The 26,271-nt window shown below is 55.1% G+C and overlaps 2 protein-coding genes across 4 annotated transcripts; both read right to left on the bottom strand.

Moving 5' to 3' along the window:
- Positions 1 to 1,716: 1,716 nt before the first annotated feature.
- On the bottom strand, positions 1,717 to 13,866 carry MS4A10 (membrane spanning 4-domains A10). 3 transcript variants are annotated; one of them, XM_090260865.1, is made up of 7 exons: positions 13,784 to 13,866; positions 9,419 to 9,606; positions 8,829 to 8,948; positions 7,766 to 7,822; positions 6,086 to 6,217; positions 4,891 to 5,001; positions 1,717 to 2,723 (listed from the first exon to the last, which is right to left on the bottom strand). In XM_090260865.1, the coding sequence occupies exons 2-7, from the start codon at positions 9,587 to 9,589 to the stop codon at positions 2,613 to 2,615; spliced, it is 702 nt and encodes a 233-aa protein (XP_090116991.1). In that variant the 5' UTR covers positions 9,590 to 9,606; positions 13,784 to 13,866; the 3' UTR covers positions 1,717 to 2,612. The 3 variants fall into 3 exon arrangements, with proteins under 3 accessions (XP_090116991.1, XP_090116987.1, XP_090116994.1); XM_090260861.1 differs by having other exon boundaries at positions 9,419 to 9,610; XM_090260868.1 differs by lacking the exon at positions 7,766 to 7,822 and having other exon boundaries at positions 9,419 to 9,610.
- Positions 13,867 to 19,425: 5,559 nt separating this feature from the next.
- On the bottom strand, positions 19,426 to 25,891 carry MS4A15 (membrane spanning 4-domains A15). Its single transcript, XM_090267477.1, has 6 exons — positions 25,652 to 25,891; positions 23,693 to 23,815; positions 22,465 to 22,521; positions 21,630 to 21,722; positions 21,117 to 21,230; positions 19,426 to 20,163 (listed from the first exon to the last, which is right to left on the bottom strand). Exons 1-6 carry the CDS (start codon positions 25,874 to 25,876, stop codon positions 20,047 to 20,049), a joined length of 729 nt encoding a protein of 242 aa, XP_090123603.1. The 5' UTR covers positions 25,877 to 25,891; the 3' UTR covers positions 19,426 to 20,046.
- Between the last annotated feature and the right edge of the window lie 380 nt (positions 25,892 to 26,271).

Below are 26,271 nucleotides of genomic sequence, written 5' to 3' on the forward strand. Positions count from 1 at the left end.
AGCAAGGGCTGCTTACCAAGAACATGCCTGAAAGCCTTTAGAACGTCTCCTCAAAAGCTGTTTGGCTGCAACAGAAGCCTTCAGAGAATAACAGCTACAGAGAGTAAACCACGCCTGAGATACACCTCCATTTTGAACATAAGGAAAGGGCTACAATTTTTATTAATGGGAAAATGATTTCTTCTCATCTGCATAAGGTCAGCATTAAACAAACATGGAAAGATGATTGATTCAAAGGGTGACAGGCTTCTAGCCCGCCCTGGTTGCCGGAGTGTTTCCGGTCTGCCCTGCAGGCAACACGGCTTCTGCCAGGCCACACGGTCCGGTTGGTGAGAGAAGACCAATAACACGTGGGGAATATTTCTGGAACTTCCCACAGGCCATGACGAATGCTGTTGACCAGGGTGACCACACCTGGAGGAATGGGTGTCAGTGGAAATGCCCAGGAAGCCCCCAGCTTGGAGTCTGTCCTGTGACTTTCCTGGCTGATCCCTCCTTGGCCAGTTCTGTTCCATTCTGGAAATAATACCTTTCTGGGTGCAAGACCCCACTGGGACCAGCAACCTCAGCGGGTGCCCAGTTTCTGTGCTTCATGCTACATCACCACCTGGTGGCTGGCCTCTTGTCATATGTCCCTGGGGCTTTCTGTTGAGAGCGACTTTTCCAAGGCAGGTGATCTTCTCTGCCCCCTTATATTTCCCCATGTTTTTGGCCCAAGGCACTCACCTGGGCACCTGGGCAGCTGGCATCCAGCTGCACCACGAGGCGCACGTGCTGAGGTTGGCACATAGACAGCTGATCAGGTTCAGCCCTGTGCTGACCTTCCTTCACCTGCTGTGGACACCAGAGCCTCCCCATCACTACCCACCCTTGGGTCCTGTGACCTGTCCTAAATGGCCTTCCTTCCCAGGTGCCCACCTGCACTCTGCAGCGATAGCTGCAGCCCCCATGATAGCTTGTGAGTTTCCTTTTATAAACACCTTTTAGGTGTTTGTCAATCATCTGCCCAGGCAGGGGCTGGTCGCGCCGGCATCCCCACCCCTCTGCCGGCTGAAGGCATCCAGAGCCCCAGGCTGACTGTCACCAAGGCCATCGCTGCTGCCGCTGCTGCCACATCTGCCTCTGGAAGGTCAACCCATTTCCGTGCTGACTTTGACTTACAACGTCTCGTGCCAACTCCGTTTCATTGAACAGCACCTCGAGGTTGTCAGACCGGCTGGTACAAACTGTCTTCCTCTGCGATTACTTGCTGGTTTGCCTCCTGCCGTTCTTGACACTGTGCCGTCAGGTCAAGTTCAGAAACGACGTGTACGCAGCCCTGACCCACACTCCTCAGCTTCAAATGTTGAGCTCCTCACAGTTGCCTTGTGGCTCTCAGGGACTCGCTTTATAACAGACGACTGCTGTAAGATTGAACTTGTAAAGTACATTTAGAAGTCATACATGACTGCTTTTACCTTTTTTAGTCACAGAACCGACTTCAAAGGTTGATGGGATATTAAGTGACATCAGCTTTGGCCCAGAGTCAGCAGCTTAGTAAAAGTTCAAAAAGCAGGCTCTGCAAATACCTGGAGGAAGAGCCCAGGCAGGGGAAGGGCAAGGGGGTGGCTCAGAAGCTGGGGTGTGCTTGGGGAGTCTGTGGCACCTGAAAAAAGCCAGGGTGGCTGGAGCGCAGTGAGCCAGGAGGCAGAGAAATAATAGGTGAGGTCACAGAGGTGGGTGGCAAGTCGCCTTTGCTTTATTTGTATCCTGTTTACATTATTTATGTGGTTAACTTCTTTTTATGGAAAGATATTGACTCTGATTGTTGCTGATACAAAGTATCCCCCTAAAATAATATTATGTGAGAAAAAAAATCAATTTAAGAAAAACATAAAGGGAATGTGATACAGTCCACAAATAAACAAAAATTGTGACAACCGTCCTCAGATGTTTGAAATTTGGGAAATGAGGAAGGCAGGCCTCTCGCCCGCACCTTGCTTATTCGGCATGAGTAGCTGCAGAATTTCGAGGCTGAAGTTTTACTGGCTCCATAACATCATCGCATCGACTCCTGATGTCAAAGCTGCCCAGTGGGGGCTCTGCTCACTTCATCCACCTGCCCCCTCACTGTGCGGTTGGGGACACTGAGGCCCAGGGAGGCAGAGAGATGCATTGGCAGTTTGGAAGGAAGAACTGGTCATGGTTTCTGTCTGACTCAACACCCCTGCTGCCCCAGCCGGAATCCAGGGATAGACTCTTGAGTAGCTTGAGTCTCAGGAAGGCCAGGCTTCCTGGGCTCTGCATGGATAAGCTCCCTGAGTGCCCACCGTGGACTGGAGAGAGCAGACGGGGAAGGTAGAGGGTGTGGCAGAGGCACCATGGCTGAGCTGGCAGGGCGGGTGGGGAGGGCCTCGTCCGGCTGAGGCAGCTCTGGCCAACCAGGTGCTGAGGTCTTACAGGGGTTGAGGGCCTGGAGGCTCTGTCTGTGCCTTAGGGGGCGGGGACCACCCCACCTATAGGCCCCCAGGACAGGTCAGACAGTTCTTGAAACAGCACCCTTTGTCCCTTTCAGGTAATGGCCCCCTGGGGAAGGGACCGTGGGGTGAATTCTGATGTGGCGGCAGGTCTCTTCACTTCTGCTTCTGCTCCTCTTGTGCGTCACCTTGAATCACGTCCATATAGGATGGCGGAGGCCCACTGAACTCCAACGGTGTGTCAGGGACAAGGGACAAGTCATCCTCCTGCAAAAGAGAAGCCACTGTCCACACTGCCACGTACTGGAGCAAGTGGCCTTCTACAAAGCCTTTCCCACTGGCTCACTTGTTCAAGTTTTACGGTCCCTACGAGGATGGGGAAATGGGCTAGAGGGACAGAGGGACTTCCATGAAGGCGGTGCCTGGCTCCTCCACCTCCTTGTTCTTGAGGAAGGAGCAGGGAGGGGCCCACAGGGGAGTCCGCTGACTGGGCCCCCGTTCCCAGCCAGCTACCAGGGTGCAGGCGACCACACACAAGTCACTCTGTTGGCTTCCCCAGGGGGCTGGTCCCTCTTGGCTGTGGTGCATTCTAGAAGCATCTCTAATGCTGACAGCATCCTCAGTCACTGCTGCGTCGTCCTTGTCCCTGATCTGTATCTGTGACAAGGGTGGCACCAGCCCAGTGCTTCAGAGTCCATCCCTGGTACTGCCCTCTCACATGCAGGAGGCAACAAAGGCCTTTGGTGAGGAGGCCCAGCTCAGTGGCCACTTACTGGTTCTGTGACCTTGGGGCTGCCCTCAATGTTTCTGAGACTCATTCCTCCTCTTGTAAAGAAGAAAGCTGAGCCTGCCTCCTGGAGTTGCTGTGAGGTTCAGGGAGGTCTTAGCCAGTGTGGCATGCAGAAGGATGGCCCCCAAAGACGTCCATGTCCTTATCCCTGAACCTGTGACTATCTGAGTTTACCTAGCGAAGGGGAGCTACCATTGCTAATAAGGTGACCTTGAGATGGGGAGATGATCCTGAATTTTCTGGGTGGGCCCAATGCAATCACAAGGGTCCTTAACAGAGGAAGGGGAGACAGAAGAGCAGTACTGGAGGATGCGGGAGGGAGGGGCCCCAGGCCCAGCAATGCGGGCAGCTTCTAGGAGCTGGAAAAGGCAAGGAAACAGATTCTTCCGTAGATCCTGCTGAAGGAGGCGGCCCTGCTGACACTTTGCCTTTAGCCCAGGGAGACCCATTTCACATTGCTGACCACCAGAACTGTAAGATACAACAGCAGCCACAGGAAACGCGTGCCGTCATCTGCAACATTTAGCCCAGTGCCTGGCACAGCAAGTACCCTGGGCGGGAACAATCACCGTTAATTCCTGCAGCCTGGCTGGGGCCTCAGTTTCCCCATCCCTAAAAGTGGGGTTCACCTCCGTGGCTCTAGGCTACCCACCAGCTCTCTGATGCCCTAATGAGATGACATGCTGCTAGATGGCCAGGCAGTGACGAGGACCACTTATTTGCTTGGTCACATAAAACTCGGGGCCACTAACTCACATCTGCCTTACGTGAAAACTCAGCAGATGGTTGACAATCAAAGTGTTAAATTGGCAGGGTGACGAGGCATTTACAACATATGTTTTTATAGTGTTCTGAAGTCAAGCTCATGAGTTTTTTCTTTAATAAAATGAGCCTGGGAGATCACTCCTGGCCAGGGCCATGGGGGCGAGGGCAGAATTCTGTCTCCGGCCTGCTGTTCTGCCGCTCACACATGTAGACAGGGCTTGGCTGCAGCTACACACACCTTGGGCTGAGGCCTGGATTTCCTTACCAGCTGCTTCAGCTTGGGCAGCGACGTGACCTCTCTAAGCCTCAATGTACTTATCTGTAGGATGGGGAAGTAAGTATGTACGTACCTCGAAGGGCCGTTGAGAAGATTCAGCTAAGTTATGCTACGTTCATCTGAAGGGCTCCGCAGAGCGAGCCCCTGGTGTGCCCGAGATGCTCAGCCCCCATGAACCCTCTCACTTGCCCCCCCACCCCCACCCTGAGCCAAACCCTGTACCACGCTTCAGCTCTCCTAGACCTCCCTGGTCCTGTCACCAAGCCATCACACACGCTGTCCCCTATCTCTCATCGCGGCCCAAATCCTGCCCTCCACAGGCCTCCCGGATGAGGTCTCCCAGCCTTTGGAGCTGGAAGCACCATAGCCTGTCGTGCTGAGAGCTCCCGGCCTTTTCCCTCTGGTGGCCCTGCCTTTTCCACCTCCGCTGGCATCCTCCGCCCTGTGCCTCTCTCCCCCACTGCGCTGGGGGCTGCGTCTGTGGCATCGCTATTAAATAGTTGGTAATGAGTGAGAGACACTGTCCTCATGGACCGCCTGCCTGAACATCCTTTTCCCGAGCCTTCTGTCCCCTCATGTCCCCAGCCCTTGAAAGCCCTCACCTCTGCAGACAGGTGGCCGTCCCTGCAGGCTGTGATGGCCGTGAGCCCAGGCAGGAAGAGCTCCAGGAAGTTGAGGCAGAGCAGGGCCAGCTCCAGCCTCTGGATGTGGACCTGGAAGAGGTAGGGACCGGGTGAGGCCTCACGGGGTGCCTGCACCCATCATGCTGTGCAGGCAGGGGTCAGGCCCAACCAGCAGAGGGCATTGGGGGTTTGGCTCCCAAGCGTGGCTGGGGGGGGGTCGGGCATCGTGGGAGCGGGGGAGGCACTGTGCCTTGTGGGGCCACGAACAGGTCTGTCTCTGTCACAGCTCTATGCCCAATGCCTGGCACCCATGGGTCCTCGGTGAAAGTTGTCTAATGTTTGAGGGCTGGAGAACCTCCTGCGTCCCCGATAGAACTGCAGGCAGCCATAGACATTACCCCATTCAACCCCACTTAGATGGGGAAGCTGGGACTCAGAGAAAAGGAGTCTCTTACAGCTGGGGAGGGAGAAACTACCACGCAGCCAGAGCATCTCATGGAGCCGGAGCATTCGCTGGGGGCAGTGTGTGCATGCATGTGTGCTCGCACATGTGTGTGCGTGGCGGAAGGCGAGGGGGAAGAATGAGCCAGCATGGTCGGAGGCCCTCAGCCATGCGCGGGGGACGGCCAGCCCACCGCCTGCGTCAGAGGTGGCTGTGGTGAAAGGGGCGCTGGGCTTGGCGTCACAGACCAGCTCTGGGTCCTCACTGCACCCCTGACCTGCTGGGTGGCCTCAGCCCATGAATTTAGCCTCTTTGGACCTCAGCGTTCACACCCATGAAATGCGGCAACTGAGCAGACTCGGCCAGCTCTGCAGGCTGCTGTGAGGCTCCCGGATAAAGATATGGGGGTCTCTGGGGTTCTGACACTTAAGGAGCCTTGAACAGGAAATCAACAGTTCCCTGTTGTGGGCCCGGATTCGCAGCCAACTTGCTGCTTGACCTCAGACTGACCCCACTTGGCCCCAGAGCCCCCGTCTCCACTAGTGGGATTGGACTTGGGGATGCGAGTGGCGTTGACCAGCGAGGAGGCCAACACCCCTCAGGGCGTGGGGACAGGTTGGCTGAGGGCCCCGCCACCTGCGCCCAGGCTCCTGTGGAGGTTTGCTGAGAGCCGGCCAAGCCCCTGGCAGCGCCTTCTGGGAGTCAGAGGACCCCAGGGGCCTGGGCACTCACTGTGCTGTTGGGGTACGGTCTCCAGATTGGGGAGTCAAACGGACTTTCCAGAAAAAGATCCTTGGCGATGACAAAGAGGCCAGCCAGCACGCAGAAGAAGCTGATGAAGTTTGTTGTCAGACACAAGACCTTCTACAAGCAGAAAATAAAAGTGAGTGACAGCCATTGTCCAAAGGGTAGAGACCCAGGTCTGCCTACCAGCAGCTTGCTCTGTGACCTCAGGAAAGACTCTGCCTGTCTCTGGGCTGAAGACTCTTATCCAGACACGACTTTCTTAGCTAGCTGACCACTGGGAGATCCCAGAGGCTCTCCCCTCTCACAGGGACGAGATTGGGGGACCCAGAGGCTGCCTCCAGATCCACAGGCTTTGTAATACAGAAGGATGTTTCCACTGCGTTCCCTCTCGAAGCTGGCCCCCACCACCCTGGTGTCAGATATGCTGTTCAGGGACCCAGCCTCTTCCCCACAGGAAAGGGCTGGAGAAGCCCTGCAGGTGCCCTGTCCCCACCCCCACCTCGTCTGCCTCCTTCCCCACCCACCATGGCCTCCATTCATCATCATCTTGGGTTAAACATTATTCCAAGAGTCTTTTACCAAGTGCAAACCCCCGTAACAAGGAAGCGTATGAACACAGGGAACCTCCAACCTCTTGGGCTGGAGCAGACTTCTCTGCAGTGAGAGGCGCCCCATGCTCAGCTACAGAAAGGGGGAGGCCTTTGGTTCTGAAGTTCCCCATCCAGGAGGGATGGGCAAGTCTTTGTTGGGTGTCTATCTCCTGCCTCTGCCAGTTAAATTGCCCAACACCCTCCTGTTCTCTATGGCCCCTGTGAAGGCAGGCGACAGCCACAGCCCAGGCCAGACTCAGGGCATGATGTGGACCAGCCAGGGCTTCTGGGGCAGGGGGTGGTAAGGCCAGTCTTTCCGTCATCCTTGTCCATCAGTCAGTCCTGTGTCAGTGTGTCCTCTGTGCCTGCCCCCTGCTATGCCACCCCCGCCCCTGGGCTAGAAAGACGCTCAGACACCTAGTGTACAGGAGAGAGACGGGGTCATGCAAGTCCCAGGAGCTGTGCGGACCCAGAAGCCAGCCTTGGCAGGTTAGGCATGTGAGCTGAATCCTGAAGCATGGTCAGGAGTAAGCCAGGCTGGGAGAGAATGTGTGGGGGGACAGGGCGAGGGCCGGGCAGCGGCAGCACAGCACGGGACCACCACGGCTGTGTCGGGCTGGTGCTCAGAGGGGAGAAGCAGATAGACACCCAGCTGCGGTCTGGGGCTTGCAGACCTGCTGAGGTTGGAGGCAAGCCAAGTGCACGGGGAACCAAGGAGGAGGGGTTGACAGCCGAGGGGTGATATGGTCAGACTTGAACTTGAGGACGGTCACTTGGTACTGTGTGGAGGACAGGCTGGACGGTACCTCCAGGCCAGACAGGATGGTGGACAGAACTGGGGTGCAGGAAGGGCAGTGGGTGGAGAGAAAGGCATGGTGTCAGGGACGTGAGTGAGGGGCAGACCTCCTGGACACGGTGCCTTTCTGCTTGGGCGCCCTCTGCTGTTTGAAGCCCTGTGCCTGCTCCTGGCAAATCCTGGGTGGCTGCCTCTCACATCTCCGCTGCACACAGATGCCTTGCACAAGGCGACTCCCAGCTGGGGATGGAAGGGGACGATCTCAATGCTCCGACTCACCAGAGAGGTTTTCGAAACCACTTTCATTTTGATTGCCGAGAGCCCTGAAATGAGGAACTGCAGGCCGGATTTGAAACAGTCATAAGAGAGGAGCTGGGGTTCCTTGAAACCCATACATTCCTTTCCTTCCCACTACTCTCTAAGAAAACCCACCGGTGGTGGCCAATGGGGTTGAGAGCACCATTTCTCCAACAAAGGGAGCTCACCCTGCCCGCCATATAGCCCGTCCCGGGCCCACTCCAGCCGGCTGCTCTGCCCTCTGCTCACAAACCTCCACACTGGGATCAGGCTGTGCCCTGCTTTCCCAATGCTCTCCCAGCCCCTCCTGCTTCCCCTATTTTATTAGCCCAAACCATCCCTCTGGGATCAGCTGAATTATCCCCTCCACGGGGATCCTCTGTCCTTCCTGAATTCTGCAGCGGGGAGGAGGTCTCTGGTGCATTCCTGCCATTACACTTTTAAGTGTTTGCTGAGCACCTACTACGTGCCCACTGAGGGCACAGGGACGAATGGGCATTGCAGGTGGTTCCATCTCTGTGCACTGGAAGCTCGGAGCCGGCACAGTGGACCTAAGTGACAGTGCGGGGCTGGGACACTTGTCTGAGAAGACGCCACAGAGCTTGGTCAGTGTGTGAGCGGGACGCGGCCAGGGGCCCCGGGCCAGGGAGGACACCTAGGGGAGCCTCGGGAACTGTGCGTGCACTGTTCTCTTCTCGCCGCCCGTCCTGGCCCACGGCCTTGAGGACAGGAGCCACAGCTTACACATCCTGCAGGCTGACCCGGGCAGAGACTGGCTGCACCCAAAGGCAGCCCGGCCGCCTTGGAGCCTGCTGGAAGGCAAGCCGCCCCAGCACAGCTCCATGAGGAGAGAGTGCAGAGAGCCGGGGGTGCCTCCCGGGACGGAGCTATTTCCAGCATGACTGGAGGACAGAAGCAGAGAGGGGCGGACTCTGGAGAAGGCACCAGCAGATGCTCCCCTTCTATGGGCTCTGTCTGTCCCACCCCACACCCAGTCCCAAATGCCATGGCCCCCACACCCAGCGCATGTGTGGCTCCTACTCACAGAGGCAGCACCCCAGAACGGGTACCAAGACTTCAGCACCACTAGATGAAGGCTCTTGACTGCAGCCACCAGGTAACTCCCGAGGAGCACGTGCAGCACAGCGATGGCCACGTGGAAGGCCTGGGACGGGGACAGGGAGCCACTGGGAGGGGACTGGCCTTGAACGGGGTCATTGGTGCCCGGGACTGACGGGCTACTTCCCACTGTCTCAGGGCTCCTGGTAGGTCTACAAGGCGGGACCACTCCGCAGGAAGGCTGGTGGGCATCAGGTGATTGTCCTACCACCTGCGGCCACATGCTGAATGCGCCACCCCCCCCCCCCCGGGGTTTGGGGGGATGGGGAAGGGGAGGAAAGAGGAGGGAACATCTTCTGTTGCGGACTCTCTGTGAGCCAACACTGAGCCAGTGTCGGCGTGGGCATAGGTAGCCTCTTGCCGCCTCTCGCGGCTTTTTCAATGTCAGGAGGGGTGTTCAGCAGGGAAGCTGGAGGCTTTCCCATCTTCCTGCATCCCCAGGGCTCCCCAGCACCCTCCCCATGGGCACCTGTCTACTCCTCCCCATCTCCAGAGCCCCAGGAAATGGACACTCACTCCCAGTTCCTTGAGGAGACTCCTCTTCCGGGGCCTCTCCTGGTGCCAGTCTGGAGGCAGGGGCAGACTTGTCTGGCCGGGCCAGGCTGGGCTGCAGGTCTTCCATGGCTCGAGCCTCAATGCTCCAGATCTGGGGGTCACTGCTGCTGCTCCGGTGGCTTCTGCTGCCATGACTCAGGCCAAGGATCCTGGCTGCCGGCCAATGAGACAGGCCGAGGAGTCAGAACCTGTCCTGTTCTGGGGCTTCTGCCTGGGTGAGGCTCAGTGCCCGCGGCCTCTGCCCTTTGGGCCAGAGCCTTCCAGACCAGTGGCTGCTCTGCCCAGCCGCCCCCAAACTTGATTTGACCCGGAATCAGCAGGCCCCCAGGGAGGGGGAGAAACTGAACTGCCACTCACAGCCTCTGTGTGGTTTGCAGGGACACAGCTCCTGCTAGGGCAGAAAACAAGGGGCAGACAGGCTTCCCAACCATCCAAAGCCAGAGCTCACCCCGCCTGGCAAAGCGCAGTTGGGCAAGAGCCCCGGTGCAGGAGGCCTGGGCAGGTGCGGCAAGCTTTGTAATTAGTCCCTACCTACTGGCCCTGGATGAGGCAAATGAGGGGGGATGGGGATCAAATAATTGTCCCGCTGTCAGTGGTGATGGGGATGCCTCCTGGGTTTGGGATGATGGGGAAGAGGAGGGAAGGAAACTTCTGCTGAGGACCTGCTGGGAGCCAACACTGAGCCAGGAAGTCAATTTTTAACCAAGACAATAGGTCAGCATTTAAAAGTACTTTCTCTGTTCCTAGTAGTGTGATAAGCATTTTACATTCATTATCTGATTTTATTCTTATCTCTGCTCCCATTTTGCAGCTGATGCTCAGAGAGGTTAAGTCACTTGCCTGAGGTCACACAGCTAGTCCATGGCTGGGCTGGGGCTTAAAGCCTGGCAGACTGGCTCCAGAGCTTGTGGACTTAAATCCTTCATTTATAGTTGCCTCAGTGACTGAAAATGAATGTTTTGGGTGTTTCCATGGGCATGAGAAAGGGTTGGGGAAAACTCGGCAGGAGGCTCAAAACACCGCTTGCAGATCTTGTCTTATGTTGTATGCTGATACTATGAGGCACATCAGAACTTGGCTGCCTGGTGACTTGGTAAGAAAAGCTTACGATTTTCCTCTGGAGAATGGAGGGGATGGGGGCCGGGAGGGGAAGACAGGAGTGTTGGCTACAGTGATTTTCGTAGGAGGTGATTCTCCATGGGGAAGGAACTGATGAGGACATCCTTTAAAGGAAGTGGACTTTTTAACTCTTTCTAGTGAAAAGAAAGAGTGGGGGGCCATGTTCCCCAAGATTTTAAGACCTACTGTATGACTTCAGGAGCTCCTGTTTGAGCGTCCATACTTTGCAGTTTTCCTGCCATGGTGGGGATGGTAAGATGGGGGAGAAGAGGTTTGGGGGGCCGGAAGGGACAAAGAGCCAAGGAGCCTGGATAAGAGGATCTTGAACAGGGCAGAAGGAAAGGACGGTGCTGGAGGCCAGATGGGGCCTCAGGGTGGGTGGGCACCAGCTCCGTGCCAGGCCTTGTGCCTGCTGGCCCCCTCAGTCCCCAGGAAGTTGGCTCCATTCCATAGAAGAAGAACCGAGCTTCAGGGAGATCAGGTGCCTTGGCCAAAGTCACACAGCAAAGTAGTGCCTGGGACTGGGATTCTGTGTGGTCTGATGCCAGCGCTCTGTTCCCAGGCTGCTGTGACCCCTGATCAGAATCTCCACTGGCCTATGGTACCAGCTCCTGACTTAGTGGGGAGGACCGAGGGGGTGCTGGGCCTTTCTCCTTCCTGGGCTCCAGAAGCTGAGCCCAGAGACACACTGCTGTGTGACTCTTTTCTGTGACCTGACCTGGCCCAGCTGTGCTTGGGAATTTGTCCCTCTCTCAATTTCCAGCCATTCAGGCCCCTCTGACATAGCCAGCTGGGCCGAGGAACGTAGTTGGTAGCAGAGACCTGTATCAGCTACACCGCTGGGAAGTGCGAAAGAAGGGAGACTTCTTGGTAGAGGGGTCGTGGATGGAAGAGTTTGTCCAGGGGGATAGCGTGTCCCCGGTCACTGGAGGCGTGCCTTCACCTGGCATTCACTTCCCAAAGTTGTGGCAGAGGGAATGGTCCAGGTATCCACGAGGGAGTTAGATTCAAGGATCCAGAGTAACCTTCCTCAAAGTGTGTTCCATGGAACACTGGTCCTGACAGAGCAACAGCCGCAAAGGGGTTTCGTGGCCAGGAAGTCTGGGAAACCCTGGGTGCCATCCTCCCGCCCCCGAGCGTACTGAAGCCCTGAGAACCCCCGCGGCGGCGCCCTCTATTTGGATAAGAAGGGCGTTCCCCAGCCTCACTGGCCACGGAAACCTGCCCCTTGTCCAGCAGTCCTACACACGGTAATCTGTGGGGAACACGCGCGGCCTTAAGCGTACAGACGTGGTTCTAGGTTTTTTTGGGGGGCGTTTCTTTGCCCTCCTTTTGGTTTTCTCATGTGTGTATCACCATGGGGGCTGGACTGTGATCTCTGGGGTCCCCTCTAATTCCACAGAATTCTCTCACAAGACAGAGAGCTGCTACAAGGAACTTCATACAGACAGGACGGGAGGAGTTGAAGAGGGCAGGGCTTACGTAACCAGAGGGAAAAGCCTGCTTGTTGTGAAGGTCATGAACTCTGAGTCCTTAGAAGGCTTTTGCGTGTGGCGCAACCCCTTGAGAACAGTGGGGGGGAACTATTTTAGCCTTGACCCCTCCCTGGTCCCTTCACCAGCTTAGGACCCACGGGGCCAGCCAACCTGGCATCCACAAGGAAACCAGACAAGGCCTGACTGCTCCTTAGGTCCTGGGCAGGGAAAGAGGTAGGACCCTCCAGCCCTGCCCCCCCCCCCCCCCGAGTGAACTAGGTCATGAGCACCTGAGGCGGACAAGCCTGGGCCGGACCTTGGCTCTGTACCTTGGAACCAGAGCCTTGGAACTTTGACCTTTAGCAGGTTGATCACATCTGAGCATCTTCGACTCCTCACCTGTCACCTGGGGAGCGCTAATGGCTCTGAGGGGGTGGGGGCTGTGAGGGTGACATGGGACAACGCCTGCAGCAGGCAGTGCCTGGCGCATAGCAATTGATCAAGAAGCATTAGCCAGCATCCCCGGCAGCTTGCCACATGCCTGGAATCCTGCCAAAACAGCTCCATCTAGTCCTTGTCTGGTTCTCATTTAAGATGTGATTAGCCCAGTCCACATCACACGGAGAGGTGGCCACCAGGGGAGGGGACAGGGGGGGTCTGGGGCAGGGAGCGAAGAGGGAAGGGCAGCGCTGAGCATGTTGAACAGGTGGCCTGAGGGTCATCTCTGCAGACAGAGAAAACCTGGGCGGGGAAACCTGTGACCCTAACCAGACTGTGCTGTGATGACCTAGAGGACAGGGAGTGCTTCCAAGGGTGTGTATATACATGCATGTGCATGCACATGTGTGTGTATGCATGTGCACACGTGTGCAATGCATGTCAAGCAGAGAAAGGCAGGAGTTGAGAGCTATCAAGTCACACCATGTGACAGGGGGCTGGTGGGGGGCGGAGGGACCCCCTTAGAGGGTTGGAGTTTGGTAGAGGCCAGTTAGAAAATAGCTATAAATGTGCCAAGCCAGCACGCCCCTCCCCCCCATCCCCAGAGCTTCAGGAAGTAGTGTTGGAGTAAAGAGAGGTTCACCTGCAAAAAGCAGGGGGCCTGTGGGAAACGGAGGCCTCCACACTGGGGTGTTGGGAGGCCTGGGTTCCAGACCTGGAATCCTGTCCCCTCTTTGGGGCTCTGTTCCCTCAAAACTGTCTCTCTCTGTGCATGAGTTTCTGGGACTGGAATGAAAAAGGGCCCTCCCCACCCCACCTCTGATGGTCAGTGACTACAGGCAGGACAGGGCTCTAGGGAATTCTTCTGTGGGGTAGGTGCTGTGGGTGTCCCCCCCCCCCTTTCCCAGATCCTCTCCATGGGGGGGACACCCTTTTCCAGCCACTGGAATGGAGTGCTAAGCGCTCACAGCTGCTCCCTTTTGGGAGTTTGAGTCACACCCCTCCCCCCATGCTACAGCTTGGGTATAAAAGCCCCGCCTCCTTGCCTCAGGTGGGACCACGTCTGTGCTTTTGAGCAGCACCCCCACCCCGTGGGGTCAGCTGAAGCGACAGGGGGGCAGCCCAGGCCACACCTGTGCTTGGCTCCCTTCACCGGCCGGCTGGGTCCTGCTCCCCTTGCCCCGCTTCTCCCGAGGGTGCTCCCTTGCCAGCCAGTGGCACAAAATCCTTATCTCAGGCCCTGCTTCTAGAAATCGGATCCGGACCTCCCGGTTCCTGCTGCGGGACCACTTACCTGGCCCAGGGACCTCCACTCGGAGCTTCCAGCTGCTCTCTGCCCTCTGGATCCACCTCGGCCCCTCTCAGAGGGCGCCCAGAGATCAGAGCTTCTTTATAACATCAGACTTTGGATCTTTTCCCTCTGGGCCCCACTTCCTGCTTCATACCCAGCTGCCCAGGAGCCATCACAGTTTTTCATTCCCCAAACGAGCCGTCAAAGTTTCTGTTATCCCCCCAAACCCAGGCAGGTGAAAATAGCACACACCCCTCTCCTTCAGAGCTGGAAGTTCCCTTTGGCGAGTCCATAGACAGATGGAGGGAGGGTGATTGTAAAATCTTCACAGAGTCAGAGGTTGAGCCTTTCTAATTTTGGAAAATTTCGAACATTCACGAAAGTGGGGAGAATAGCCCGGTGAACCCCACGTACCATCCCCCAGCTCGGCGCTCCTTGACTCCCGGCTGATCTTGTGCACCAACTCCCACTTTTTCCCCCTGATGGGGGGCCTCCCAGAGGGTCCCCCTAACCAGCATGTACAACTTCAGCTTGTGGAGCCCAGCATAACCTTTCCAAGCTGCCCCTGGGCTGCCTGAGTCCAAACCTTGATTCCACCACTTCATAGCTGTGAGACCTCGGGCAAGTGGTTGGACCTCTCTGGCCTCAGGTTCCCACTCATCAAAATGGGGATAATAATACCTATTGAGCTGCAAAACCATTAAATGGGTTAGAATATAGAGAATGCTTCACATCAGTGCCTGGCATGTATTAGGTGCTTTGTATAATAAGACTATTGTCACCATGCACTCTCAGGAGCCACTCACGCTCAGTTGTCATGTATGTTTTATGTCCAACATGTTGCACAAAGGTGGAGAGCAATGTTCACACACTGTCACACCCACTGAGACCTCACTCACCTTGTATCAGACCTGCTGGGCTGGGCAGCCTTGCTGTGAGGCATGAGGCCAGGGAAGGCTTCCTGGAGGAAGTGGCATCTACACCAAGCTCTGAAGGGAGGGTTGGGAATGAAAAGGGACAAATAGGGGAGCGTGTGTAGGGCAGGCAGGGGACAGCATTCCAGGCAGAAGGGTCTCATGGGTTCTGCATGGCTGCTGGGTCAAGTGTAAGAGGAGGGTGGGGAGAGATGGGGCTGGAGAGCTGTGAGCTGGGGATGTCTCCACGGCTTCGGGAACTTGCCAGAGCATTTGGACTTCAGCCTGAGGGCAAAGGAGAGCCCCAGGTGACTTCAGGCAGAGCAATAACATTTGCTTTTGTACTTCAGAAAATTCCCTCCGGCTGTTATCTAGCCCACAGAAGGACTGGGCCAGCTTGGAGCTGGGGACACAGTTTAGGAGGTTAGGAGGCTGCTGCCAAGGTGCAGGTGAAGGATGAGGATCCCCACGCGCTGGGCGGTGGGATGGGGAGCGGGGAGCAAGCTGAGAAAGGACAGCAAGGAGAACCAGCAGGCGGCGATTATATGATTATACGTGGGGCGGAGGGAGGCGGGGCACCAGGAACGGTGCGGGCATTCTGGCATGGACCACGGCCAGGTCTGTGGTGACACAGACAAATGGCTTGAGCTGGAGGAGATGATGCATATTCCTTTTCAGTGGCACAGGAAAGTGGAGGCGGAAGCTGGCTCGGGAAGAGATGGGGCTGGGAGACTGGGAGTCGTCAGGACGGTGACAGACAGCTCACGTGAGCTCCCTGAGGGTGGTGACTTTGGCTAACGGCCAGCGTCCCCAGAGCTTGGACATAGGGTAGCCGCTCAAAGCACCTGCTGAATAAAACATGAAGCGGAACCACGCAGCCGATGAGGCTGCCTGGGGAGTGTGTAGGTGCAGAGGAGAGTCTGGGGTCAGCAGCACTTCGGTAATGAAGGGAGTCATCATCACGACCAGACGGGTTTTACAAAGCCCACTGATCTTGGTGACCATGGGACGAATGACAACAGCCTTGGAGGAAGCAATTTCAGTGGAGTGAATGGGAGTGAGAAAACGGACTCATTGCGAAGGGTAAAAAACAAACGAACCCATGGCTGACGGCCGTAGGGGCTCAAGCTAGGGCTTTGGAAGCTGGGAGAGAGTGAAGCACCTTGCATGTGGCACATTTTCAAAATTTAAATGGGGACAAGTGTGACTGTGGCGGACAGACTCTAAGGGGGCCCCCAGGAACCCTTCCCCTTGGGACCTGGGGTGTGCTTCCAACTGCTAGACAGGCTGTTGCCAAGGCCCTGAGAGGCCGCTTCTAGAATTAGATTTTAATGCTCTAGAGACTGTCTCCCTTGCAGGCTGTAGTGAATGGTCTTGTGCTGGGGCCCACGCGGCGAGAAGCCGATGCCAGCCTGCGGGGGCTGGAGGAAGCTGAGGGCTGACAGCCGGAAGGAAGCTGGGGTCCCCAGTCCCATAGCTGCAAGGCAATGCATTCTGCCGTCAACCAGCGTGAGCTGGAAGTGGGTTCTTTCCCCAGTCGAGCCCCCGGAGGAGCAGGCCGCCTGGCTGCCACCTTGACTGTGGCCTTGTGAGACCCTGCGCGGAGGGCTAAGCCGCCCCTGAGCCTGAGCACAGAACTGTGAGACAGTGGGGTGGGCTTTCTGGAGCCATTAAGTTTGTGATCATTTGTTACATAGAAACAGAGAACTAACGTAGGATGAAACCAACCCGCTCTGCTGACTTCTATCACCATCCGTTTGTGCTGCTTCTTCTTGAAAGTCATATCGACAGAATAATACGGTATGTCCTTCTTGCACTCAGAAACGTAGCCGCATGTTAGATGATCAGCAGTTTACTTTTTACTTATTCGTATTTTGTGAATATACCACAATTTATTTACTTGTGGTTGATGAACATTTGAGATGGTTCCAGTTCTGGCCTATTCTGAATAAAGTTGCCATTTAAAACGCTGTACCTGTCTTTTGCTTGGACCGCCATTCATTTCTGTTGGGGACATGCCTGGGAACAGACAGGTTGGGGGACATCGCTGCTTCCGCTGGCCCTGCCAAACATTTCCCCCAAAATGGTTACATCAGATTATACTCCCTCCAGCAACATTTGAGATGAGCTCCCCAAACTCAGCAGCCTTGTACAGTTGGCCTTTTTCATAGTAGCCATTTCGGCGCGTTGTGGCATCTCGTTGTGGCTTTAATTTGCATTTCGTGAGTGACTAGGATGTTGAACACACTTCTTAGCCATTTCGACAGCTTCTTTCGTGAAGTGCCTGTTAAGTTCTTTGCCCACATTCAACTCTGTTTTCTCACTTTCCCTTACTTGTGGTCAGGAGTGATTTATATATTTGCACACGAACTCTCTGTCATATGCTATGTGACAGAAATCCTCTCCCAGTCTGCGAAGCATTTTTTTAAATAAACAGAAGGCCTTAATTTTAATAAACTTTCCTTTATCACTCTTTTCCTTTTATGATTAGTGGGTTTTTTTGTCTAGTTTGAGGAATCTTTGCTTATCTCAAAGTACTGAAGCTAAGTTCCCATTTTTTAAGAAGATTGTTTTAGTTTTCAAATTTAGGTCTATGACTCACCTTCAATTAAATGTTATGTATGGTGTGATATAGAAGTTAAGGCTTCCTTTTTTTTCTATCCCAATATTCAATTGTTCCAATACCCTTTATTGAAAAGAAGAACTTCTGTCCCCTGAATTGAGATGGAGCCTTTGTCACAAAGCAAATGAACTGTATACGTGAGGGTCTGCTTCTGGACTCTCTGCTTCACTGATCCAATTGTCTGTTTCCGTACTAACACTATGCTGCCTTCATTATTACTGCTTTACAGTAAGCTTTGAAATCTGCTAGTAAAAGTCCTCCAACTTTGTTCTTCTTTCAGGTTTTCTTGGATATGTTAGAGCCTTTGAATTTCCATAGGAATTTTAGCATTAGCTTGTCAATTTCCCCCCAAATAAACTGTTTGGAATTTTGAATAGGATTGTTTTAAATCTACCGGTAAACTCTGGAGATAAATAGCCTTTTTACAAAAGCTTGAGCTTTCCAATCCACGAACAGAGTATATGTCTTTATTTATTTAGCTCTTCATTAACGTCTCCTGGTAATGCTTAGGGGTTTTCAGAATCCTTCTGCTTCATGGTAAGTATTTCTCTAGCTCCCATATGCTCAGTGGGAGAACACTTAATCTCACCAAGTAAGGGTAACCCGCTCACACCCCGTGACTTCCGATCCACACGCCACGATCTGCCCTCCCTGGTCTCTCACTGGTGGCCACTGTCTTCACTCTTACGTGTTGTCACAAAGCCACAGTCTCCCACAGTCCACACTGCACAGCAGCGTCCTCAGTCCCTGTGCTTCTCCCCTGGGAACACAGAGCTTTCGGGTGCTTTCCTTACGTCACGGGACTGCGGGGCTCCACGTCCTGCCCCCAGGCAGAGCCCTCGGCCCTCTCAGCTTGGCTCCATGCTGTCTGGGCGCGAGAAGTCTCCAAGGGCCTTGCAGGCTCCTGTGGTTACAGGCTGGGATGTGAAAAAGCATCCAGCTCTTCAATCTCTCTTCTTTGATCTGTGGTTTTGGCCCCACTCCTCTTGAGGGACTCAGTCAACAGGGGACAGATGTGACAATCCCAGCCTGAGGAAGCCCCCTCTTCCTCCTTTTACCCTCCTTCCTCCCTCCTACTCCAAGACCCTCCCCTCAGTTTAAAAATGTCTCTGCCCTCCTCTATGGGGAAAACTGGTCTTCAATCTGCATTCCCCCCAACTCTATACTTTGCTTAGTGACCTTAAGTTCTCAGCTCTGGGTCCTCAAGCCTCCTCTCTTGATTCTGAAAGCCAGAGCTTGTTGTATCCCCTACTCTCGCTCTGCCTTGCATTGCCCTGAGGGTGAGCACCTTCTTAAAGGGGTCCTCAACTGTCCCACTCTTGTCCCAGCCCTGTGGCTGGAGAGCACTTAGCCACCCAGCTGACTGCCCCTCCTTTGGGAAGACCTCCCAGAAGGAGTAACATTAAAATCGGGTTCTGAGGCAGGAGCTGGCATTTGGTAGGGGAAGAAGTGGGGTTGCTGAGGAATGCAGCCCTGCCCAGGCTGTGGGATGCAGAAGCAGGAGGAGATAGGGGAATGGTGGGCCGTGACATCAGATGGAGCTGAGTTCAAATCCCAGCATTGCCTCTTAACAGATTAGTGGCCTTGGGTACTTGATTTAACTTCTTTAAGCTTCCATGTCTGCAGCTGGGGACATGAATGCCTGCTTACTTGGGCTCACGTGGGGACAGAACAAGTGTATAGATCACACCCCCACAGAGCTCATACCCCAGATTCCCTTTGGTTGTGACAGTGGGACAGTTACCCAAGTCTTCTGATAAATCTGGGACAACCCTTAGAAGTTGCTGAGGGTTAAGAAAAACAAAAACACAAGTCATCGCGATGAGGCCAGCTCAGAGTGTAAGCCACACTGTTTATTTCCGTCTATGGTGTGGATGAGGTGAGCCATTGCCAGGGCCTCTGATACCAGGTGGAGGTGTTTTCTTAGCCTCAGGCAGCCCAGCTCATGGTAATCTTTGGGCTGGAGGGAGGTGGGGGGCACAGAGAGGTCCCGAGCCTTCCTGGGAGGGGCCACTATCATCGTGCACCTGTGGATGATGACACAGTTCAGGCGGCTGGCTTCAGCTTTCCCCAGCAATGTCCCCAGCGCTTGGAAGAGGGCAGTCAGAGTCAATACTGACTCCATTTTACAGGTAAGAAAAACGAGCATTTCTGGAGCCATGGGGTGACAGTGATTGGCTCAGACCAGGGCTTCAGGGAGCCCAGGGGAGTTGGGGGCCTTATATGTCATCTGGTTTAATGCTTTCATTTCTGGTGGGAAAGCGGAAGCCTAATGATGTAGCAGCAGATTATAAGGACAGAGCTGGTTCTGGGGCCCCAAGTCATGAGGTCAGGTCACTGCCAGCTCTGTGGGCTGAGAGCTGGGCTCACTACTCCCTTCAGGAGGATTCTGGCCTCTTTGAGCTTAACTTTCCCCAGGTCTGACCGCCAGGGCAGCCCCTGAACCTGTCTCCTGATGAGGCCGGGGTTTCCCCAACGAGCAGAGAGAAATCCAGAGTAGCACAGAACGGCGGCAGGGCCCAGGGACAGACCCTTGGCATCAACCAGCTCTGTTAGGAAAGACACTACTGTGGGAAATGTGTGGGACAGAGGTCCCCGGGGAAGAATTCACTCGAGGGCCACAATATGTGAGGAGTGGGAGGGGGTCTGCCCCAGATTAACCAGACGGGGGTGGGATGAGGCTGGATCCAGAAGGGAAAGGCTGGACACCAACGGGCCGGAGTGACCATCTACTCGGACGACTCCTTGGGCACATATGCCACATTGTCATAGGCAGGGGGCGGAGAGGCTGCGGGGCTGGGGATGTTGAAGTCTGCGCTGAAGGCGTTTGGCAGGAAAATCCTAGGCTGCAAAGAAAAAGAAAACCCAGCGACAGTCGTAGGAGAGCTCCAGCCCGGCAGAGGTGTTGCGATAGTGCCCCCTTGTGGGAATTATGAGAATAGCACCCTAGTAACGAATTCTGAGAGTCTGAATGGGCCGACTCAGATCTGTTGTCCGTTCAAGTCATATTTCAAAAAATATTTACTGGAGCCAACGATGAGGCAGGCATTGGGAATACAGCAGTGAATGAAACAGACAAAAGTTCTATTTCTCTAGAAGTTCAGGATCTCTCTGGTTGGCGCTGCACTGGTTCAGGTTCGCCATACATAGCCCTCCGTCCTTTCTCTCTGCCTCCTCCACCTCCTGCATCAGACAAACCCTCTTGATTGATTTCCCAGAACCCTGATCTACTCACCCTACTCATCCTCCTCTTGGAGCATACCTGTCTCTGCTCAAAGGCTTTCAATAGCCTCACCTCCCATTTTGCGTGAGGCCACCTCTCCAGCAGCAACCCCCACGCTAGGCTGTCCATTTTCCTGCCCGAGGCATCCTTTACTCTAACCGGTTCCTCTGTCAGGAACACCCTCCTCCACCCGAGTTCTGGCTCGGTTTCCAGTGAGGCATGCTGGCCTTTCTGATGCCCCTTGTTTCTCTCATGGCCTGTGAACTTCAAGAGGGTCCAACTCAAACGTGTGCACCTCTCCGATTTGCCCCCCGCGCCAAGGGCCTTCCCACTGCTTTGCATCAGGGCTCACAGAGCAGTGGATCCATTGGTGTTGGCGCCCTCCTGTGGCCATGAGGATAATAGACCCATCTTCCAGCCGTCTTTGGGTCCCCTCCTTTATGAGTGGACCTCATCGAAGCCCAGTCCTTCCGGGTTGCTCCCCAGAGAGAAGCAGGGAGGGTCTGGAAGCAGAGAGCTTCTCCAGCGAAAACAGCCTTCCTCAAAGGCCCAGGTTGGGAGGGTGGAAGTACTCACCGCGTTGGCTCGGGCACGGGTGGCTTGGCACCCAAAGTGGGTGGCAATGACCGCAATGAAGAACTCCAGGATGGTGAAGATGGTCAGCACAGCCAGATAGCCCCTGCCCACATCCTGGGGACCAAAAGTCCACAGTTAAGGCCAGCTGAGAATTCCAGAATTGAGGAGGGAAAGAGGTCCAGAGCGAGAATAATGGGTCCGCGGTCACATAGCCGTCGGTGGCAGGACTGGAGCTGGAGCCAGCCCCCCTACTGCCCATCCCGAGCCCCCTCCCCAACTCTACCAGTCTGTCACTCCGTCCCCCCAAGCCCACGCTTAGGGCAGGGTCATGGGGTCAATAGAGTCATGGGGTAAATATGCTCATGGGGTCTCGTGGGTCTGGCAGGCCCTGCCAGTGCCCAGGGCCCTTGCCTCCCGCTGCTGCAAACTCCTGCCTTCCCCACCCGCTGGTTATGGCTCTATGTTTCTCCACGTTTTCCCACCGCTGGGGGGCGGGGGGTTCTGAAAACACACCCAGTTTGTGACACCAAAATCCAGGAGCAGAATGGCCATCCCAGCAAAGGCTGCCATGGCACTGAGAATGTTCGCCCCCAGGCTGTTCCTCACCTGCACCAGGGACAGAGACAGGAAGGAAAGGAGGAGAGGGAAGAGGCGAGAAGAAAGAGAGGACAAGGAGCCAGAGCCTCCCACACCCAGCCCTCCCATGGCCGGGGGGCAATGGCCGCTGACTGCAGCTCCTGTTGACTCCTTTCCTTTCCTGCCATCCCTCCCCAGGACCGCAAGGGAGTGGCTCTGTTTAGCAGTCTCCTGTCCAAAGCCTGGCTCGCCTCCCTGTTGTCCGCAGATGGCATCAGGGCCTTCCACGAGGATCTGGACCTCGCACATCTCTGCATCTAAATTCTTCCCGCTTCCCTTCCCAGATCTGTGCTCCGTCAAATGGACCCACGCGAGTTTCCGCAGCAGTCGTGCCCACGGCCCCTCCGTGTGGCTCATGCTTTCCTTCTGGTGTTTCTCCATCCTTTCTGCCCGCCAGGGCCCAGCGTAGCTGCCTCCTCCTCCAGGAGGGCTTCTTGCATCTGCCCTTTCTCTGAATGATCACAAGCGCTTAGTCTGAGGACCATCACTTTCTGCCCCATAGTGTATTTTGGAAGTGTATCTTGGCTCCTCCTCTCGTGTAGGCATGGCAGGCTCTGCCTGGGCTGTCTGGGAGCTATCCCGTGCCTGGCACTGAGCAGGCCCCAGCAATTGCTTGTGGAGGGAGCTGAGTGGGTGGGTGTATTTGGGCTCCTGGTGGAGTGGAGTCTGGTTGTGGCCCCACACTTGCCGCAGGTCCCCCAATAAGACTTACCAGGCAGCTGGTGTGGTTCTTCTCAGCTGCCACTGAGAGGGACCCAGAGATGATGAACTGTGGGAGGGAAAGGGGACTTGTGGGGCTTTGGCCAGGACACTAAGCAGGCCACACCATGCCTGGGCTCTGTCAAGGCCATGGGCACCAAGGAGAGGGCGGCAGCCTCCTGGCCAGACACCTTAGGACCTGTCTGGTTATCAGGGGCCCCTGCCGAGGACCTAGCTGAAGCTTGCAAGACATTTTCATGGACATCCTATCGCCAGAGTCTCATAGGGGAGGCACTGTGGCTTCAAACATTTACTGGGCAGCAGGTATGTGCCAAGAGCAGAACAAAGTTCAATAAGACAGGCTAGGTCCCTGCTCTCACGGGGCTTCTGGTCTAACTGGGGAAGACTGGCACTTTGCAAATAAACAGTCAAGGGGTCTCACTGGCAGACATTTCCCTCAACATTGGGTGATGATGGACTGTCTGAAGGGCTACTGTGCCCTGGGTTCGGGAACCACCACTTACTGGAGGGTGTCCTTCTCGTGTGGGTCTCTGGCTCTTTCTAAAGGGGGAAGCATTGCAAACGACAGTCACCGTTTGGTGCAGAATCAAGGCTCGGTGATTGGCTCCTACGGGCGTTACTCTTGATTTCCTTCAACCATGAGGGAGGCAGGGCCAGAACTATGGACCCGAGTTTTAGATGAGGAGGCAGAGGCCTGTGACTCAGACCCCACTGTCCTCACCCCAAAGCCCGTGCTCTCCTGGGGGACAACGCAAATGCAGAGGTGCTCTCTCCAAGTTGGAGATTCGCCAGCAGGTGTGGGCGGCCAGGTTGGTCGGGGATGGGCAGAGGAATGGGCTCAGGGGTTTCAGAGCTGGTCAGACTCCCAGGGGAGGGAGGTCATGGTGGGCTGGGACTCAGGAGGGGAGTTGGTGGGTTTCTGCTCGTGGGGGTTTGGATGCCGCATGAGGCTTAGGATCCAGGTACCACAAGTAATAAGTGTCCTTGTCTCTGCAGCTGCCCCCTCCATGCCTTCCTTTCTGGGAGTCTTCTTTGTGCCAGGCTCTTTGCTGGGAGCTCGGCATACACAGGGGTGGGGGTCTGAGTCAGGTTAGGATTAGGGTTTGCATTTAGAAATTGGACTTAGGCTCAGGCCCCCACCTAGAAGCAGCTGTGCCCAGGAGAACGTGATGGGGGAAGGGTGAACCTGGGCATGGCCTCCCAGATGACGCTGCACTCACGCAAGCTCCTCCCCAGAAGGGGACGCCGCCTTCGATGAAGAGCATCCCCACGCGGCCGCGGCGGACCATGAGCAGCACGCTGCCGAAGCCCAGGTGGATGAGGCCCACGAGGATCTGCACCGTCTGTCGGGGAGCAGGGGCGGCTCAGCCAGGCGAGCGGCCGGGGTCCACACCGCCCCCTGCTGGCCGCGGAGGGCAGCGTGCCAGAGCCCTGCGCTCCCCCAGGGACCCAGAAATAAACTCAGGTTCCGTTTTTGTTTGTTTGTTTGTTTGTTTTGAGATACCTTTATAATAACCCTAAACGACAGTTTTAAGAAGCAAAGGCAGTTCCCTACAGCCTGCGGGACCCACCTGCCTGTTCCCATGTCTCTATGGGTCTGACCCCTTGGCTCTCAAGCATCAGTCTGTGTTGCTCCCTGGTTTTCTTTGCCCTCATTTCATTTCCTGCACGTAATGCCTCACCTTTTCCTTCTTCTCTTTCCTCATCCTGCACTGAGTATCTTCTTGGGCATCTTGCTCATTTCAGTGTCTATCTGTGTTCATCCAGCCATGGTCTGGAGCTGACCGTAACCAGCTGAAATCTTTTTTTTTTTTTTTAATTTATTGAAGAGGTGACTTACCAGCACCTACTGATCCATTCCCAGAGTGGAATGGTTTTCCCAAAGGTGGGGATATGTGGGCTTCTGGTCATTTCTGCCACATTTCTTTCCAAATGTTTTTGTAATAACTGAATTCTAGAACTGAGTGGAAGGGGCATTGGAGTTCCTTAGATTCAACCTCTGCCTGATCCAGGAGCCCTTTCCAGCTCTTGACTGCTAAATGGACTCCCTCAGCGACAAGGGGCTCACCACCCCGAAGCCAGTGGGGTCTGCATATGGGCAGTTCTGACTGTGAACAGCAGGAATCGTTTTCCTTGGGGCCCAGCATGTTCCAGCCAGAGCTCCTGGGTGCTATGGAGCAGGGGGGTTGAAAGTAGAACTTCACAGTCAGGTCATTGTGGGGTATAGGAGGCCACTTAACAATTGTGTGGTCTTGGGCCAGTGACCTCGTCTTGGCAAGCCTCAGTTTCCTAAACTGTTTCTTGGGAACTATGATTCTTGTCTCACAAAGCAGTGATGAGACTCTAAGGACGCAATGCATGCAAATTCCTTGGCATAGCGTGTGCAGCTCTTGGGGGTGCCCAGTGAATAAGAGCTATCACCATCATCACCATCATCATCATTGCTTAAACTGCTTTCATCTTCCACTCAGAGAAACTGGGGCCAAGGGACAAACTGAAGATGCTATATGTGTGTATGTAGATGAATATGTGTATCTATCTATTTGTCTATCCAGCCATGCATCCATCTACTTGCCTACTATCTAATATTTTATTCCTTCCCAGAGGCCAATATCACAAGGCCATCTGAGCTTGGAAAAGGTCATAGAGGTCATTTTTCATGGACTGTCAGCTCGTTAGGAGCTGTCCCTCAGCCACCGCTTCAACTTTATTTCCTCTCCCTCCTTCTTTTGCTCCTTACATTCCAGGCAAGTCAACCTTGTTTTCTGTTCTTGAACAAGCCACACCCTTTCCCACCTCAGGGCCTTTGCACTTGCTGTTCTCTCCACCTGGGGAGCCCTTGTCCCAAGATCTTCCCTTGGTTGGCTTTGGCCTAGCAGCTAGGTTGTAGATTAAATGTCATCTCCCCAGAGGGATCTTTCTGTTCAGCCGGCTAGTGTTGCCCCTCATGTACCCCACATTTTTTACCTCATCATGCTATCTGGAGTGATCTTAGTCATTAGTTTACTGCTTTACTCTCTGTGAGCTCCACAGGGAGGGGTCCTTGTCTGTCTAGTGCACAGCTGAGTCCTGAAGTGCTCACTAAGTACTTATGACTGCTTGCCCCCTCTCCGAGGTGTGTGCGAGTGCTCCCGGGCAGGGCACCTGCGCCTCAGGTCCTTTGGAGAGGCCGATCTTACCCCTAAAGCTTTGGGTTCTCCCGTCAGGAATGTCTCCGCGCGCTGCAGGTCGGGCGGCTGGGTGGGCCTTGGAGTCTGCGTCCCCAGCGGTGACTCCTCCAACTGCATGATCCTGGGAGGCTGGCACACGGAAGTGGGCAGGATGGCGGGTGGTGAGTGGAGGCCGCTGGCGTTGCTGGGTGGTATGACAACAAACACCCCGTTGCTTGGGGGTGCTTCGGGCATCTTGCTCAGGGCTCCTGGAGGGCCATAATGATAACATGATGGCTACGCATTTGCGCAGAGCTTTTTACTTTATAAACAATATGCTACCTGCCGCTGCCCACTGCAGCCCCCAGAGGTGGGCAAAAACGCCTCTGATTGTCTGTGTGGGGGCTTCACTGGGAGCAGTGAATGGATGTCCTAGGTCAAGGGCTTCTAGGTGAAGCAAGGCCAGGACTTGAATTCCCATCTCAATAACCCTAGAAACCACCTTCTTAATCTCTGTTCTGTTACAGGGTAAGGACCTGTAGGAGGAGCATGTATTTAAACCTGGAGAGGCCAAGTGACTTGCTCAAGAACACACAGCTAGTGCCAAGCAGAGCTCAGCCAGCAGGGGTCCCTTCACCCGGGACTGGAAC

This window comes from Furipterus horrens, unplaced genomic scaffold (assembly GCF_987537825.1).
Source record: "Furipterus horrens unplaced genomic scaffold, mFurHor1.1.pri manual_scaffold_2, whole genome shotgun sequence".
NCBI lineage: Eukaryota > Metazoa > Chordata > Mammalia > Chiroptera > Furipteridae > Furipterus > Furipterus horrens.